At 41.3% G+C, this 17,749-nt stretch overlaps 1 protein-coding gene across 2 annotated transcripts in view; it reads right to left on the reverse strand.

Annotated features, from left to right (window-relative positions):
* STK32B (serine/threonine kinase 32B) overlaps window positions 1-13,957 on the reverse strand; it is a 156,224-nt gene extending 142,267 nt beyond the window's left edge. For both annotated transcript variants that reach the window (XM_063157627.1, XM_063157626.1), the window contains exon 1: window positions 13,859-13,957. In XM_063157627.1, the coding sequence (XP_063013697.1) occupies window positions 13,859-13,934 (76 nt within the window). In that variant the 5' untranslated portion in view covers window positions 13,935-13,957. The remainder of the gene's footprint in view (window positions 1-13,858) is intronic.
* Between the last annotated feature and the right edge of the window lie 3,792 nt (window positions 13,958-17,749).

Raw genomic sequence — 17,749 nt, forward strand, 5'->3', positions numbered from 1 at the left:
AATAAAGAAAGCAGGCACTTTATCTTATCTACCCACTGCTAAGATTAGGAGTTGTCCTTGTTTCAGCTGGAATAGAGTTAATTTTCTTCTTTGTATCTATTGTAGTGTTGTTTATTATTATTGCTATAATCATTATTATAATTTACTTTATTTCAATTATATTCTTATCTCAACCCATGCGTTTTACCTTATTCTTATTCTCCTCTCTATCCAGCTGGGAAAGGGGGCAGAGTGAGCAAGGAAGTGTGTGGTATTTTGTTGCCATCTGAGATTAAAAACACAACTGAAGTGAAATATTAAAGACTTCAAGTGAAGCAAACATAGATACACTTGGGAAACAAACCAAATCCCCCTCAGGTCAGCTGGTACAGAGGTGACTGAGGAGAGGAGGAGGACTTCAGACCAGGCACAATATCCAGGTTATGGCTGGGTGTTGGCATTAACAGCAGGTCATTAGACTCTAAGCTACAACTTAGATTTACCTCATATCATCTCACAACAGGCAAAAATAAAACTATTCACTTGGCAAGCAGGTTGGGGAGCTGATAGATATTAATGTAGAGAACACAAGTTCTAATTTTAACTACAGAAGTTATTAGGTGCAAAGCACAAACAAATAGTGAGCTGCTGAGGATAAAATTGCTCAATGTAGCAGAAGGCTTAGTGCCTAAAACATTCAGTGGCACTAAATGTGCCATACCAGTTCTGTATAATCACAGAAATAGAACCTCAAATGAGTTTAATTATAGATGTTAGATGAAAATAATGAATATTGGTGACTCAGTTCTAGAGTTCCCTACTGCATACACTGGGTTTGTTTTGATGAGAGTAAAGTATATAAAAAAACCTCTGTGTATATATAGAGAAAAAGAGGGAGAGAGAGAGATAGCCTCTAAAATAAATGTGTGTTTATATTATATTTTCTTAACTAGAATAAAATGGCAAATCATATATCAGAGCTTCTTCTGGTTATCTATGAAAATAACATTAAACGACCTTGGCTTCTTCACAGTACAGAATGGAAAACTTACAACATAGCAAAAAATATATATCACGGCTTTTTTTTTTATTTACAGGTTGTGAAAAGGACTGGAAATCATATCATTAAAGACTAGAAGAAACATGTTGTATACAACAGTTGCCAGCAATATTTTTTGGGTGATCTGCTGGGGTGTATTCTTTTCCAAATTGGAATGCAGGGCTTCAGGAAGATCTTTACAATATCCAGGACATCCTGTCATTCAAAAATCCAGGATGTCATTGATCCACATATGTCTGTGGATCACAGGATGTGTATGCACTATCAGCAGAGGAAGGTTAGAGGGCTGAGAGCAGCCTGCAGTGACTCTCAAGTATTTGTATGCTCAGGGAAGCGCTTAAAATTCTCTGCATCTCACAAGTGAGAAACCTGAATGCCACAATCTTTTCTCTGAAATGGACAGCTACAACAGTGAAAGGGCTGCCTTCTGCTACGGCAGTTCAGAATCCATGACTGTGCTTCATCCGACGCCGCTGGGACAGACCGACGGCTCCTGGCTCGGGAGCATCAAGCAGCTGAAGTCAAGGCAGCACTCAGCCTAAGTGCTTGAAACCACTGAAAACAAGGTGTCTCTGCACTGCCACACACTACTCAATCCTTTCTAAACAGCAGACAGAACCTCTCCTCACTCTCAGAAAAGCCTTGTGGAAGCCATTCAGAGGGCAGATGTTATCCCAGCAACAGCTGGAATTTGCCTCTACCTGGATGTGCTGCCTCCCACAGCCACAGCCAACACCTGTGAACTTGATGCCCAGTCCTTTTCCCAAACTATGATTTAAAATAAAAAAGGAAAAAAAGGACAAAATAGACTGGATGATTGTAAATAAGTTTGTTTTGCTATTTTGAAGCTGCCCAGGCAACTTTACTGTAGCTGCTCTCTTCCCCTGTTATCAACAGAGAGCTCACTAAATCCAAAAGAAAAAGAAAAATTATTGCCCTGCTGAACATTTGGATTGACAACAAGTGTTAACTACACTATGACTCTTTAACAGCAAAATTGCACAGCACTTAGTGCTGACAATTTTGTTCAATAAAGGTCAATAAATCCTTCCAGAAAGTCTTTCAATACTGAGATTTTTATGGAGAATTTCACACTAAAAATATATTTCTCTTTCTAAAGTACTTTTCATCTGCTATTATTATTTGCACCATACAAAAAACCTCTAGTTTAATAACTTAGCTCAAAAACTTGAGCAAGAGATCTCAAAGGCATCTCACTGGGCAGGAAAAGATGTGGCAATAAGGGCATAATTGGCATGCAGTTACTGAAAAATCACATGAAAAGGCTGGGCAGAGAAGAATCTCATGAATCTGCATAAAACTTCTGGCAAATCTGTCCCTTGTGTTATGTCCAAACCAATCTCAATAAAAGCTAACTTGGTTTTACAGCAATTCCCCACACATAAGATTGTATTTCTGTAGTTTTCACATGCTAAAACAGTCTAATATGATCTGGGCTTCAGAGAATGACTTTTCCTACTTCTCAAAGTGATCTTTTGATGATCTCTTGTTGTTTGACTTCAAGCTCTGCGTAGCAGTTCACAGTCCTTAAGATGTGGTATTGCCCCAAAAGCATTTGCAGGCTTTACAGCTTGGAAAGAGATTTATCTAAACCTCACCCCAAAAGGCACAAAATCAATCTTCCTAACATAATGTGAAAGCAGTCCAGGGGAAGTGGAAGATAGTTTCAGAAAGGTGTGAAGGACACTCAGGAGGCTGACAGTGATTTTGTGATTATATTGCATCTTTGTTTTAACAAGGGAGCTAAGAACAGTTCTCATTGCTCAGCAAGGGAGGTGGAACAATCTCAAAAGGAAATTATAATTACTGGAAGGATTAACTCAGTTTGCATTTTTATATCTTAAATAAGGAACAGAAGGTGTTCCCTTATCGCTGCAAAAATAGGAAAAAGAAGGAAAGTATTTTTTGTCCACTGCAGCAGGTTGTCTTGTACTGTATTTACCTTACTAAATACAACTTAGTCCTTCTTACACAGAACAGTGTTAACAATACAATGATGAAATCACTGCTCTTTTTTATTCAGGATCATACCAAGCAAAAAAATGACAGGACAGAAAAATACATCAGGTGTAGAACTTATCTAAATGTTTCTAAATTTCAAAGAACTAGAATTGATATTTATTTCTTAAAGAACAAGAAAAGAAAATAAAGAAAATGAGAAAGAAAGGGGGAATAACACAAAATCAATAAAATATTACCAGATAGAAGTTAAAAGCATTGATTTATTCATATTTTGAGTCAGATAAACAAACTGTAGGGTAGATTTCATGAATATATCTAAACAAGCTTTTTTCAAAATAGAAAAAGTTTAATGAAGTATAGAACAGGAACTTTCATACTATGTTGTGATATTATAAAGAAAATATTTATGGGAATATAAAATTTGGGAAATAAATTGCAGATTCATCAACCATGTTCAGTCATCACTAGAGCCTCAAAAACCTGTTTAAATAAGCTTCCACCAACCCTGGTAAAGCTTTCTAAGAATCATCCTTCAATTTAAAAGGAAAATATCTCTGTCTTAATTACAGGAAGAATGAAACTTAGGTGTCTACATTGTACTGAATATCCATATCAGAAAATAAAATACAACACAACATTTCTAAGAACAAAAGCATTGCAGTGTTTGATACTTTTGTGTCAAGACCTGTGACAGCAATCATAGAAAAAGGGTGTGGGAGAGAAACTGATTATAAAGAATCTTCCATTAGGTATAGCAGAAATAAATCATATGCAAAACAGGAAGAACCTTGAGGTACTGACTACCAGTAAAATAAACTGAAACCAAAGAATCATAAAATGTTTTTTATGTTGGAAAAGGCATTTAAGATCTTTAAGCCCAACCATAAACCTAACACTGCCAAGTCCACCACTAAACCATGTCCATAAGGGCCCAATCTCCTGTAAGCTTTCCTTGCCAGGTTGGAAAATACATGAAGCTGATAGTCTTTAGAAGGGAAGTGATGAACTAAGAAGACTTTTACAAACACCTTTTTGCAGAGTTCCAATTTCCAGTGATTAAAACCAGACCTGTCCAGTGACTTCACAAATCCTAGCTTTTCCATTCAGACTGTTTCATTTCCTTATTAAAATACAGGTTGATGAGAGTCAAAGTGGGAATTAAGGAGTTAAAGATGAGGTCAAATTGAGCATATGAGAGCTGCATGTAAATAAGTCTTCTAATTATTAGAGTGGAAAATAACTTATTTAGGAGCAAAACGAAAGAAGGCCTCATTTCTGTGATACAAAGTGCAACCCTCCTCATCCCCTTGTTGATGGATATTTGAGGTGAATGCTGACTGCCTAAGGGAACAGACCAATGTATAACATTCAGGTTTTCTTGAGGACAAGCTGAATACACGTCCCAGGCAGTGCTTTCATTCTATTTACCAGATTTTAGTAAGTGAGGAATCTGAAAGGGAAAGCCTGGTAGTACTCACAATGAACAGATGCCTTCTTTCTCTCCTCTTTCCTCCAGAAATGTGTGTTTTATAAAGGTACAGTACTATATTGTAGCATATAAATAGTCTATTTTGGCCTAACTATAAAACTGTACTGTATACATGTACTGTAAAATTTAAACAGTATAATGTTAATTTCTAAGGCTCTAAAATGAAATACAAGGATGTTCCAGCAAATACTGCATTAAGAGAATCAGTTCTAAGTCCTGATGAACATATTTATGCTCAACATCCTCTTGCACTGAGAAGGTGGAGGCATCTTGGGCCCCACCAGTGCTCATCTGCAGATACAGTGTGGTTTGAACACACATTTCTGATAAAGAAAATAGTTTCCTGGGATCAAGTGCAGCCAAATAAAGACCAGTGTTATTCTTCAAAACATTCAGTGTATTAGACACTGGACCCTAGAAAGCAAACCAACTTTGTTCTTCTTTAACCACAGGGGGGAAAAAAAAGACTTTTGCCTGTTAGTTTTTTCTAAGACCCTGTATTTGCTACTCATGCTGGATTTTGATTGAGTCCAATGAAACTCAGAATATGATTTAGTTAAGGAAATAACTTTTATTGATCTATTCAGTTTTTCATGTTTATACAATAATCATCTTTTTCCTGTTGCAGGGAAGCTTACATACACAGTGTTCAAAAGTACAACAGCAAATTAGGCAACAGCTCAGCATAGGCCTACATTAGGCAGTAAGTAATGTCATTCAAGGTAATCAATTTAACTAGCTCATGAAACTAAGTGGAACTGTGCTCAAGAGAGATATAACACCCTTGATGTGCACACTGCTTACTGCTGCTGCTCTTCCCCCTCCAAAAAGTCCAGGCTTTTCCTGCTGAGTTTGGTGGGTGTCCTGTACCTCTTGCTCCTTCCCCTCACATGTTTTACCCTGACAGGATGCTGTGGAGCTCCTCTACCAGACTGAACTGGAAGTTTTCCTTTTTAATTGAATACTGTCTAAGAATTTTTACTTTGTATTGATTGATGTCAGTAGCAACCTTTTCTCTTCCACACCTTTCCCATCAGCTCTCTCTGGCTAAGTCAAAATGTTTGGAAACCACCAAAATAACTTGACATTCTTTCCTCTATCTCACCCTTCAGTGTTTAGTCACAGGTGTCACTGCCCACCAGGTTTTGCTTCAGGATGATTTCAACTTCTGCCTTCTCAAACTTGCTTTTTTAATGAGAAATGCAGAAATGAGTGAGTCTTGTGCTTGGCCAACAAAACCCTGCCTTCTTTGGATTGATGCACACATTCAGAAAGTACTGTACAAAGACAGTTCTGGTGAGGCAGTTCTCTGAGGATCTATGAACAAGACCATAATTCCTTACCATGATTATTTCCCAAAGATTTTCTAATTCAGTCAGGTACAACATTTGATTCTAGGCTGAACTTAATTCATTGGACAGTGTGGTACCCCAGGTTCACAAAAAGCCCCCTAGTAGGTACTGCTGGCCTTGTAACCCACATTCAAGGGTTACACATCCACATCAAGGAACTCCTTCACTTTCATGGCCAGGGCTCAGTGTCTGTCCCACTGCTGCCAGGTGGGGTGAGGTAGATCTGTTCCCCCTTTTCTATGGGAAGCTGTCTGATCTTTTGAACTCTACTGGAAGTGAAACCAGTATTGAGCAGTAGAGTCAGTTTAATATCTCTGTACATTTGAAAACCATTTGTCCTGGGATACAACCAAAAATTTACTTCTCAGATTGATACCTCTTCCACCATTCAGCTTTTCCAGTCCTTCAGAGCCCAGCTCTCTGAAAGTCTGCTCTTTGGCACAGAAAACAACAACAGCACACCTGAGGGCGCAAAGCCTTTTCACTTCAAGCAACAGCTGTGGGCAGGGATGGGAGACAATGGCTGAATTTGTGAAGGAGGGATTGTAAAAGCAATGGTGTTGAGATTGAGACAATAATCTTGTTTTCTGAGTTTATTTCACAAATTTTTCCTTGATCTTGAATAGAAGTCTCTAAGTTTACCTTGCTCAATGCTTGGTTAACTTTGAATTATTTATACTTACTTACTCACAAAAAGCCTATCTTGATATCCAGGCACATCACATAACACATATTGCAACAAGGGTAAATGTTACCTCTCCTGAGCACTTCCTCAATAACAAGTCAACAAGAAATTCCTTCACACTCTTAGAGGTATGTGTCATGCCGACCACCTCTGCAAATTTTGGAAGTCTACAAATGCAGCAGCAATGATTTCCGTGGTGCCTTTGTTTAAGATGGAGGCGCTGACAAGGATGTTTCCATTGAAGAACTAAATCTTGGAAATGTAGTTTAAGATGGAGGTCCTGAGAAGGAAGTTTCCACTGAAGAACTAAATCTTGGAAATGTAATAAATATTGTTAGGAAGGATCTTGAAAATTTATCTGGACCATCTCTAAGATATTGCTGGCAGAGATTTTGTTGAATCTGGATGATGTAAAGTTAACTACAATTGACAAATACTTTAGCTGTCCCTGGAAAGGATCTTTGCTCTAATCCTGACAGTGTGATGTAAATCTGATATTGCACAACCTTTTTAGGATATTCAAATGGAACAGAGATGCAGCTCATTTGAGACAGCAAGAAGCTAAGATGAAAGTGCCAGATTCATCTTTAGGGCTCCCTGTAAAAGAGATAAACTGATATAGTATTAAACTTCACCTCCAATTATCATTTAGTGCCTGAAGAGGTGCACATTCTATTTGTGTGCGTTGTATCAAAGCCCAGGCTGGGAAGATAAGGGCTGATGGTGATAGCAATATCACAATATTCCTTCTGAACCTCCTTGGACACAGACCATGTAAACTGTGAACAACAGTTTGGCACTTGGTACCACTGTGGCTACCTGAGATGATCACATTGCTCTGTGCTCTCCTTTTTGTCTATATCCTCCCACTGTCTCATATTATGCTGTAAGTGTATTATGCTGTAAGTGTAAGCTCAACACTGATCTATTTTGCTCTGTGATTGTACAGACACTGGTATTAGGGCTTCTGAAATGTTTTTCACTTCACATAATGATGAATTCCTGTCTAAAGTTCAATAAATGCAAACTAAAATTGTATAAAATTCAACACAGTCATAAAACAAAGTATTAAAAAACCCAGTGGTCTGTATCTAATCTATCCAAAATCTTGATATTCAGCATAAAATAATGTCTTTGACAGCTGTGGTTTTAACAGAAAAGCCTTTGAGCAGTTTTTAAACCACATTTTGGTATTCTTATCCAATTCAGTACTAAAGGGAACTGGAATATTCATCTTTGCAAGGAAAAAAATAAAATGCAACGTAACACACCACAGAATTTTCATGAACAAATAAAAATCCAGCAGAAATATTGATCCCACATGATGTTTGCTGCTCTCTCTCACAGAAGGTATTTAGGTTCCAACCCGTTATTTTTACTGTTCTTTAGGGCTTTATCTTGTGAAACAAGTAGTTAGAAAAGAGTGTGTTATTATCCTCATGATCTGAGTGTTGTGCAGCAGCTCTGTGGCTGCATCAGGCACTGTCCATCACAGCTGTGTGCCAGCAGGATGATGAGCACCATCAGATCACTGACAATAACTGCACACTGAATGCTCTGTTCTCAATCTGACTCACTTTGACATCTAACCATTGCTTTAAATTGGTTCTAAGTAAAACTCTTGTTTGTCATTTTTCCCTATGTCACTTTATGGTTCTTCCGCTTTCACTGCACTTATACATAAACTCAGCCATTATGTTCAGAATTTAGCTACCTGAATCCATACCAATTTCAGGCATTTTTCTTAGGCTCTTTATCTGGGTTTTAGGCTTTTAGTACAAGTCTTTGCAGCAGCTGGCCATTTAATAATGATGTTTTCTGACACTCACCAACAATTTTAAATCCTTCATTTAAGCTGAAGGCTTTTCTGCAGAGGAGAGGTAGAAATCAATTTTAAATTACAACTTCAAATTGGAAGTTTAACTCCAGAGGATGGATGCTATATTCTCTAGTACATAAGATTTTCATTGAGCTCTGCAGCTCTGGCACTGCAGCAGAACAAAGCCTGGTGGCTCAGGCAGGGAAGTGGGACTTGAGCACTTCCCTGAAGTAGATAAAAAAGCACTGCAGAGAATCAGGCTCTGGCCATGGAGAATAAGCCAAGGCTGTGCCTCATTCCCCACAGACAGGAGCACACTGCTGAGGGACAGCTGTCACAGTGACCTCCACAGAGGGGTGCTCCAGCTCTGCACCTTCAGGATGCTCACTGGAAATACATATTTACCTTAAATGTAAAGTCATGTACACCAAAAGCAAAAACAAGCTCTTTAAAAGTTCAGAATAATTATTTCTAAAAGTAACTGTAGCAAAGTTGATTTTTTAAAGCCCCAAATAACCAAATACAACTGCCATATCACTTGGCAGGACCAGCTTCTAGCTTCTAACGCTTTCTTTCTTATCCTTTCCTCTGTATCTTCCACCACAATGTAGGCAAATACATTATTCCTGTTTGATAGTAGTAATATCTCTCCTGAGTCAGCTCTTTTCGAAATTATTCTTTTTGACTATTTAATTTTCACACTTTGAATATGATTGAAATTTTAACTGAACACAGTCAAGCAAATCCAGCATGAAAGACACTCTTTACAGTCACTAGGTTATTGCTAATATATTCATTACTTGTGATATTTACTGAGAATTTGCAAGGAGAATTTACCAATGGTGAACATTAGCCTTACACTTCTATTGCCATTCTTGTGAGAATATTGCTGGTTTTGAAGAATTGAACATGAGGAAAAATTTACTTCTTTGCTCTCCTGATAGTAGCACTGGATATCCATATGCAGGAGAGGATAGTTGTTATGGGAATAGGAAATATTCAAGGTGGAGAGAGTCAAGTTCCTTTGCTTCAGTGGTATTAACCAAAGTAAAACTGTTTTCCTTTTACCTGAATTGACTACATAATTTGTGTAGAATCTTGCTTAAAGCTCCTTTTAAATGTCTGAAAAAATGTTATAATTCCACACCATATAAGGGTCTTGCTTTGGTAAGGGGTAGTGATGCTGCACAACACCAGATGTAGTTCTCTATGCAACCTATACAGCAATAAAAATCAAGAAATGAAACATATTTTTCTATATCTTTAGGCAGAGTACAAGGTCTAGGCAAACAAAGGGCTCTGTTCCCTGGATTATTCCTAGCTGTTCTTGTGCCTTATCCTAGGCTAAGAAGAGAAAATTAGATAAATACAACATGGTTTTACCAGAAGTTTTTTCGCACATGAGTAACCAGACATTTTTCCTTGATGACAAACTTATTTTGTAGATGGTAGAGTTGGCTTAAATTTAATTTTTCTCAGTTTCTGTGGAATGACACGTAAGAAGGTATAAGCAAAGCTGAATAAGGTCAGGATAAACTGACAAAAGGCAAGGTGGGGAGCTGTGCTGGTTTTGGCTGGAATAAAGTTAATTTTCTCAGAGCAGCAAGTGTGGGGCAGTGTTTGGGGCTTGTGCTGGAAGCAGAGCTGGTAGCTCAGGGATGTTTCAGCTATTGCTGAGCAGCCCTTCCACAGAGCCAAGGCCTTTCCTGTCCATCATGCCACCCCAGCAGAGAGGAGGCTGGGGGTGCACAAGGGGCTGGGAGGGGACACAGCCAGGACAGCTGACCCAGGGATATCCCACATCCCACACCTCATCCCTATGGCTTCATGCTCAGTATGCAAAGCTGGATGATGAAGAAGGGGGAAACATTCAGTGTGATGCCATTTGTCTTCCCAAGTCACCATCACCCATGATGGGCCCTGCTCTCCTGGCTATGGCTGAGCACTGCCTGCCCCTGGGAAGCAGAGAATAAATTCCTTGTTTTGCACTGTTTGGGTGCACAGCTTTTGCTTTCCCTATTAAACTGTCTTTATATCAACCCATGTAACTTTTGTTCCTCTGATCCTCTCCCTCATCCCACCTGGGGAGTGAGCAAGGGGCTGTGTGGGGCTGAGTGAGGTCCTGCTTGGGTTAAAACACGGCAGTAACAAAGGAAAAAATATTAGTTAGAAAAGGGAAATATGAGGCTGGCAGGGGTTAAAAGCAAAGAAGATTAAGTCTGGATATGATCCAGCTGAATACTCACACAAAGTGTTCAGTGGTCTTGATAACTGACATGAACAGTGTGGTCATAATTTAAAACATTGTATTAAAAAGAATCAGAGTGTTGCAAGGAAAGAAGTAAGTGATCATCTTTGAGACTATGAATAATAGAAGTGGACCAAAATTCAGTCCTGCAAAAGGCCATGTACATAGAAGCACCAAATCTTCTAATGTGGATTGGAGTTCATCAGTGGAAGTTACTGAGGGGGCACTGACCCCAGGGTGACGGAACTATTCACACGGTACGTCCATGGAAAGGGCACATGGAATTATACACTGTGCTAGAACTTACTTCCAGTAGAGAACAGGATGTATTCTTTCCAACACATGGTCCTGGGGAAAACTCAGCTACAATTCTGTGTATAATTTGGGTTATCTGTGTGAAACCAAGACAGGTTCAAATGCAAACAGATGCAGGACACAGGAAATGAGAAAGCAGTAGAAATAATAGAAAATTAGAAAAGGTTTCCCTGCAAATCAAAGAGTGAGAGGGGACATTTTTGCTGTCTATCAAAGCCCCAGGATAATCCTGGAGGGGGAGAGCATTTTAAACCAACAAAACTTGAATTCAACACAAATCTTGTAAGTAGGTGAAGAAACCTAGTCACGAAAACAGATACTTCTGACCATTCAAAGAGTGAAGTTCTGGAAGATCTTCCTAATAAAAATGGAACACAGAGAACTAATGTAGCTGGTAAAAATGGTATGCATCACTGCCTTTAAAAAGATTAGTGTATGATAATGATGTGTTGTACTGGCTCTAATAACTGGGAACTAACAGCATGAAGTTCAGGCTTCTGGTTCTCCAGAATATTTTTTTTATTATTCTGAGCATGGAGGGGAGTCTACATTCAGCTTACAGGTTTTATTTCTGCTCAGGGGCTCAATAACTGTTCTCATCAGAAAGCAGGAGGTAACTCTGGAACAGAAACCCCATAAGCTTGTCAGGCAGCGTCTGGGTGCTCTGCATACACTATTTTCATATATTTATTTATTAAATAATACACTGTGTAAGTAACTTTTTTCTATGATTTCCAGAGTGATGATAAATGGCTTTAAACCTCTACTTCCAAAATTCATGTTTTATTCTATGCTCATCATAAACATGCATGGATATAAAATGGCAATACTTTTTTACTGTTCATTTTTATAATTTTAAGAGGCAGCTGTGACATTATACACAATACACTAAATAGATTAGTTTATAATATTCCTACATCTTCCTATTCATACACAACTTACTTATTCAGTTCTCTATGAATTGATTATTCTTCTTGAGCAATTACACCATTTCAAGAAACAAATCCACTTTTTCTTGTTATACTTTTCATTAGCTTTTTTTTATTATTATTATATGTTGAGTCCAATATTGTGGAAAATGGTGACTTTTATAGCTACTAGTGGGAATAAGAAAAAACAGCTTCATTTTGCATTAAATCCTGTTAGATACAATTTCAAACAGGAGATATTTCCCCATATTTTTTAGGTACTTGGGAAAATGCCATCCTGAAGGTAAGTACTTTTGTAAGTACTATTGGAAATTGGTTATTGTTTCAAGAGCAATGGACTCTTCTGAACCAGATGGTTGTGTCAAGCAAAATATATTAAGAGGACTAAAAGGTTATGTTAGCAACATTCATAATGGGGAAAACCACCTCAGAACAAAACAAAACCATGCAAAGAATAAATAATGGCCTAATTGAAAACCATAAATATTTCATGTGCTCTTTTTTTTTATTAGCTGTTAATAATGGCTGCATTGCAGAAACGCTTTCTGGATAGAAAGAGAACTAAGTGCCTTGAAGTCTTTTCTGCAATAATTTACTATTGAACTTTGTTGATTTTGTTCAAAAACTGACCACAGTTTTGTAGCATGGGGAAAAAAATAAACATGGTAATAGTTCATGGAAACTGCTAACTCAGAGAATCCAATTAGAAGTCTTCAAAGGCAGGAGTGTGGGTATCTTTTTACCTTAGGCTGTCTGGACAAGATCAACTTTTCATGCTTTCACTCTGGAGTATTTCTCAGCGAGTTTCCTCAAGGTTTGCAGCCCCACCTGAGCATGGTTGAGACTTTGCCTGGGGGGAGGTGAGAGGGGCTCTTTCCCACTTGTATGTTTGCCCAGCTTGACCTATGGTAAAGGTCTGAAATTTTCTATCAGTACAAGGAAATGGCAGCTATGGCTCCACAACACACAAATTGTACACGATCTGTCCCATTCCCCACACAAACAATGGAGTGCTGTAAACCACACCTCACCACGCTTTGCCGAGGAATAGGAAATGGTAATCTCATCTTAAATGCAAGATGCAGTCACCCTTTCAAGCACTTTATCTGCATTTAAGACATTTCCCCCCTACTAGGAAAACAATACGAGTATTTCCATGTGCCCTGAACATACAGGGCAGAACATATGTGTTTTGACTTGTTATGAAACCCAGAAAACCAATGTGAGTCTATTAGGGCACAATCACTTCCCAATAAAATATATTGGGAACTTCCAGGGAAGTTCCTCAAAATTAAGCACCCATTGCCTAGATAGGCAGCAACATCCATCCCATAACTAACATTAAAAACATTTCTACATTAATGTACAAATATCTGCTCACTGAGAGTGCTGTGTTCTCTCTGCTTTGAGAACCAAAATTATTTTAACTGAAATGCATTCACATAATTCTAATTAAATACAGTCTACATTGGAAAATTACACTGAAATGCATAAAGAGCAAAGAAACACCACATTTTAGGCAAACTTTTCCATTGCCTTCCACAAACTTTACAAGATATACTTTCTTATGACACATTATCTAGGTAGGGACTAGAACCTCGTAGTAATAGAACATGCTAAAAAAAAGTTTCAGAAAGTAAAGGTGATGGAATAAGTATAGAGTACGAGAGACATCACCATTTAAAACAGGCAGGTGGGCAAAGCGACAACTATAAACAAAACCAAAAGCGTGGGCATCCATCTCACGCGATGCCCATTCATAAACGCGGGTTCGAAGGTACCTGCCATGTGCTTAAAGCCCGGCTGGCGATGTGCTAGACGCGAGCCTCCCGCTCTGCCGGTGCGGACGGCAGGACAAAGGCGGGCAGCGCACCCGCACCCGCAGCCCGGCGGAGGCTCCGCGCCCGCGGCTCCCGCACGGAGCGGGGCCGGAGCCGCCCGGGGCCGCCGCGGCGCCGGGAGAGGCGCGGCTCGGTACCGCGGACAGCTCCGCACTCACCGTCCTCATTCTCGTCGAAGACGGGCGCCCTGTGGGAGTGGCCGCCCCCCATGTTATTCCGCGGCCGGCTCCGCATCCCCCGCCGCCAGCATCCCCCCGAGCGGGGCACTGCCCGCCCGCCGCCTGCCCGCCCGGCCCGGCCCGGCCCGGCCGGGGGAGCTCCGCAGGGCTAGCAGTCACCCTGCGACATGGAAGCGATCCGTCTGCCCCTGGCAGAGACCGCTGCTGCCTGGCAGAGACCGACTTGGCCCTTCTCTCATCGCGGAGGGGCAGGGGAGGGAGGGAGGGACGGAGTTAGGGGAGGAGGGAGGGATGGAGGGGGAGGGAGGAGGAGGCGGAGGTCCTGCTGCCGGTGGCTTTTGGTAAGCGGTAAAAGCTGGATCTACCTGGATCCTCGCGGATCCTCCCTCCTCCGCTTTCCCTCCTCCCAGACCTCCACTGGGGAGCGCGGAGTGCCCGCTCCTGCCCCGGCCCCGCGCCCTGCCCGGCCCTGCCCGGCCCCCGGCGGCGGTGTCTGACGGGCAGTGGGTGCAGAGCCGCTCCTGCCGCCCGGCCGCGCTGGCAGCACGGGGGCCATCGCTCCCGAGGCGCGGCAGGGGCGGGAGGGCGAGCCCTGCCCGGGCTCCCGATGTTTTGCCTCCCGACTGCGAGGGGGCGTTCATCGCCGGCAGCCCGGAGGGACGCGGCCGGCCGACCGAAGTTCGCTGAGTTTACGAAGCGGCAAAACGAACCAAAGGGAGCTGCTCCTTTCCCTCCCGCTCCCTCCCGTTCCCCCGTTCCCCGGGCGGGGCGGCCCCGGGAGCGCGGCCCCGCAGCGCCACCTGCCGGCCGCGCCGGGCAGCCCCGAGCCGGGGCGGCTGCGGGCACCGGGAGGGCGGCGGCTCCTGCGGGGCGGGGGGGACGAGGGACAGGTGAATGAGTGTGAGTGTGAGAGTGTGTGTGTGAGAGTGTGTGTGTGTGTGTGTGTGTGTGTGTGTGGAGAGGGACAGGTGAATGAGTGTGAGTGTGAGAGTGTGTGTGTGAGAGTGTGTGTGTGTGTGTGAGTGTGTGTGTGGAGAGGGACGGGTGAATGAGTGTGAGTGTGAGTGTGTGTGTGTGTGTGTGTGTGTGTGTGTGTGTGGAGAGGGACAGGTGAATGAGTGTGAGTGTGAGTGTGAGTGTGTGTGTGTGTCTGTGTGTGTGTGTGTGTGTGGAGAGGGACAGGTGAATGTGTGAGTGTGCAGAGGGACAGGTGAATGTGTGTGAGTGTGAATGTGTGAGTGTGTGTGTGTGAGTGTGCAGAGGGACAGGTGAATGTGTGTGAGTGTGTGTGGAGAGGGACAGGGTGAATGTATGTGTGTATGCATGTGAGTGTGAGAGTGTGGAGATGGACAGGGTAAAGATGTGTGTATAAACACATGTGTGTGTGTTAGTGTGGACAGGGACAGGGTGAATATGTGTGTGTGTATGCACATGTGTGTGTGAGTATGGAGAGGGATGGGGTGAATGCGTGTGAATGAGTGTGGAGAGGGACAGGGTTTATGTGTGTGTGTATGCACATGTGTGTGTGAGAGTGGAGGGGGACAGAGTGAATGAATGTGTGTGTATGTGTGTGAGTGTGTGTGTGTGCATGTATGCACGTGTGTGAGTGTGTGAGTGTGCAGAGGGACAGGGTGAATATGTGTGCATGTATGCACGTGTGTGAGTGCATGTGAGTGTGGAGAGGGACAGGGTAAAGATGTGTGTGTACACATGTGAGTGTGTGTGAGTGTGGAGATGGACACAGTATATATGTGTGCATCTGTACATGTGTGTGTGTACAGAGATGGACACGGTAAATATGTGTGCGTGTATATACATGTGTGTGTGTGGAGATGGACAGGGTGAATAAGTGTGCATGTATACACGTGTGCGCGTGTGACTGTGTGTGGAGATGGAGATGGACACAGGTAAACAGGTGTGCACGCATACACGTGTGTGAGATGGAGGTGGACATGGATAAATATGTGTCCATGTAAATGCATACACGTGTGTGTCTGGAAATCTCTCCCCTCTAAAAGTGCATTAGCTAAAACTGCCAGCCCTGGAAAGGGATTACACGGATCACCTGCCATGTAGCAAACAATGAGAGCTTTCTAGGCTTGCTGTTGATATTTATAGACTGAAATAGCTGTATCGCTCCCTTACAAAAATTCTACCATTAGCAGCCTCTGAGTGAAGTAGAAGCAATTGTGTTCAGCACTTCCTCCAAAGGGAAACAGGTAAAAAAATTAAATATCTATATTAATACTGTATCCAGGTCAAAGCCTTTGCAGTTGCTCCAGAGGAAAACCTGCAGACAGAAAAAAAAAATCAAATGAAAGTTGCATTTTTGCTTCTTCACTGTTACATGGGGAGAAGAGGGAGAAGGAATAGAAGGCAGAAACAGGGTATATGTATTTCCATATAGAGGCAGAAAGGCTTTACCATTCTCCTATAATATTTATCACCCTTCTTTCAGTATAGCTGTTTAGAAAAGCCCAGGAGCAAATACTACAAAGCAGAAGAACTTTCAGTCTCTTTGTATATGACTTTTACCTGCCATAGTTACTCTCATGACCTGTCTTTGAACCCTATGTAATGCTGCTGTAACCTCTCTGGGAAAGGCTGATTAGACTTAAATGAAGTGAGTAAGATCCTGAGCTGTGTGGCTGAGAACTCAGAGCTTACAGCCTCTACAAACCCAGAAAATGGATAAATTCAGACATGGTGATATTTTTTCCATAAGTAGACATGGACAGATTGTATCACCTGCTGACGTCCTTTACTTAAATTATTTGGGTTATCATTACTTCCATGTGAAAACATTTGCAAAAGAGGGAAGCTTTCAAAACTTTGACCAGTGATTATTCTTCTAAAATGGAGTCTGGAAAGCATGACTTACTCTTCGTCATTCTTTTGTTTATTACTCACCCATTCAAAGATTTAGTCATCCAATCAGGAGCAGAAATAACGTCATGTTACTGAGTTTGTGTTCCTTCAGCCAGAAGACAGCAATAATGCTCAGAAATCACAGAGCTTCAGTTCTCTTTTGGGTTACCTAACCAATGTGGTGCTTGATGTTAATCCATTTTCTTTAGCAGGAACAAGGAGGAGTGCACTTAGGTTTCAGCTGACAAGAGTTACCTTCTGCCTGAGCTAAGGGCTTACATCCAGTCAATCTAACTGCTTCAATTCACGTGGAAGTGTTTCAAATTGGCCTTCCAAGTAACGTGAGGAACTGGTTTGCCCCCAGGCTGATCATTTTACACAGGAGAAGCTCATCCAAAGAACATTGATATGAGGGATGAGCAGGAGCAGTTTGGTATCCCACTGCATGCAGAAAATACAAATTCATTGAAAACTACTCAAAACTGCCTCCAAGAGTTGTTCCATTTCTTTTTTGTGCCTGACTTCCTTCACATAGACCATAAGTCTAACAAGTTTCCTGAGATTACTTTCTTGATTTCATATGACAAGACCCATCATGAACCAAAGCAGTTCTAACAATGAGTTGTATCTATCCATTAATTAGTCACTCCAAATAGACTGGTGGGTCATTTTGGCTCCTTTTTGACAGCTTTGCAATAAATCTGCCCTTGATTTGTGCAAAATTCAGGTTTATGTTTAAACCTCAGCATAGCTAGGAGGTTAAGACAAATGGCATTCTGTGTTCATATGAAATGTGAAAAATTAACATTTAGTAATAAAGTATTGATGAGACATTATTTTTAATTGATAACATTATATTCCTCTATAATGCTTGTACTTGAGTAGTGCCAGACATTATCCTTCACAGTAATTTTCTGTTGAAACAGACAAAAAAAAAAAAGACGATCTGACAAGAATTGTTGAGTTTGCTGTTCTGAAAGCAATGTAACGTATTCTTTGCAT

The sequence above is a fragment of the Melospiza melodia genome, chromosome 5 (genome assembly GCF_035770615.1).
Source record: "Melospiza melodia melodia isolate bMelMel2 chromosome 5, bMelMel2.pri, whole genome shotgun sequence".
Classification (NCBI taxonomy): domain Eukaryota; kingdom Metazoa; phylum Chordata; class Aves; order Passeriformes; family Passerellidae; genus Melospiza; species Melospiza melodia.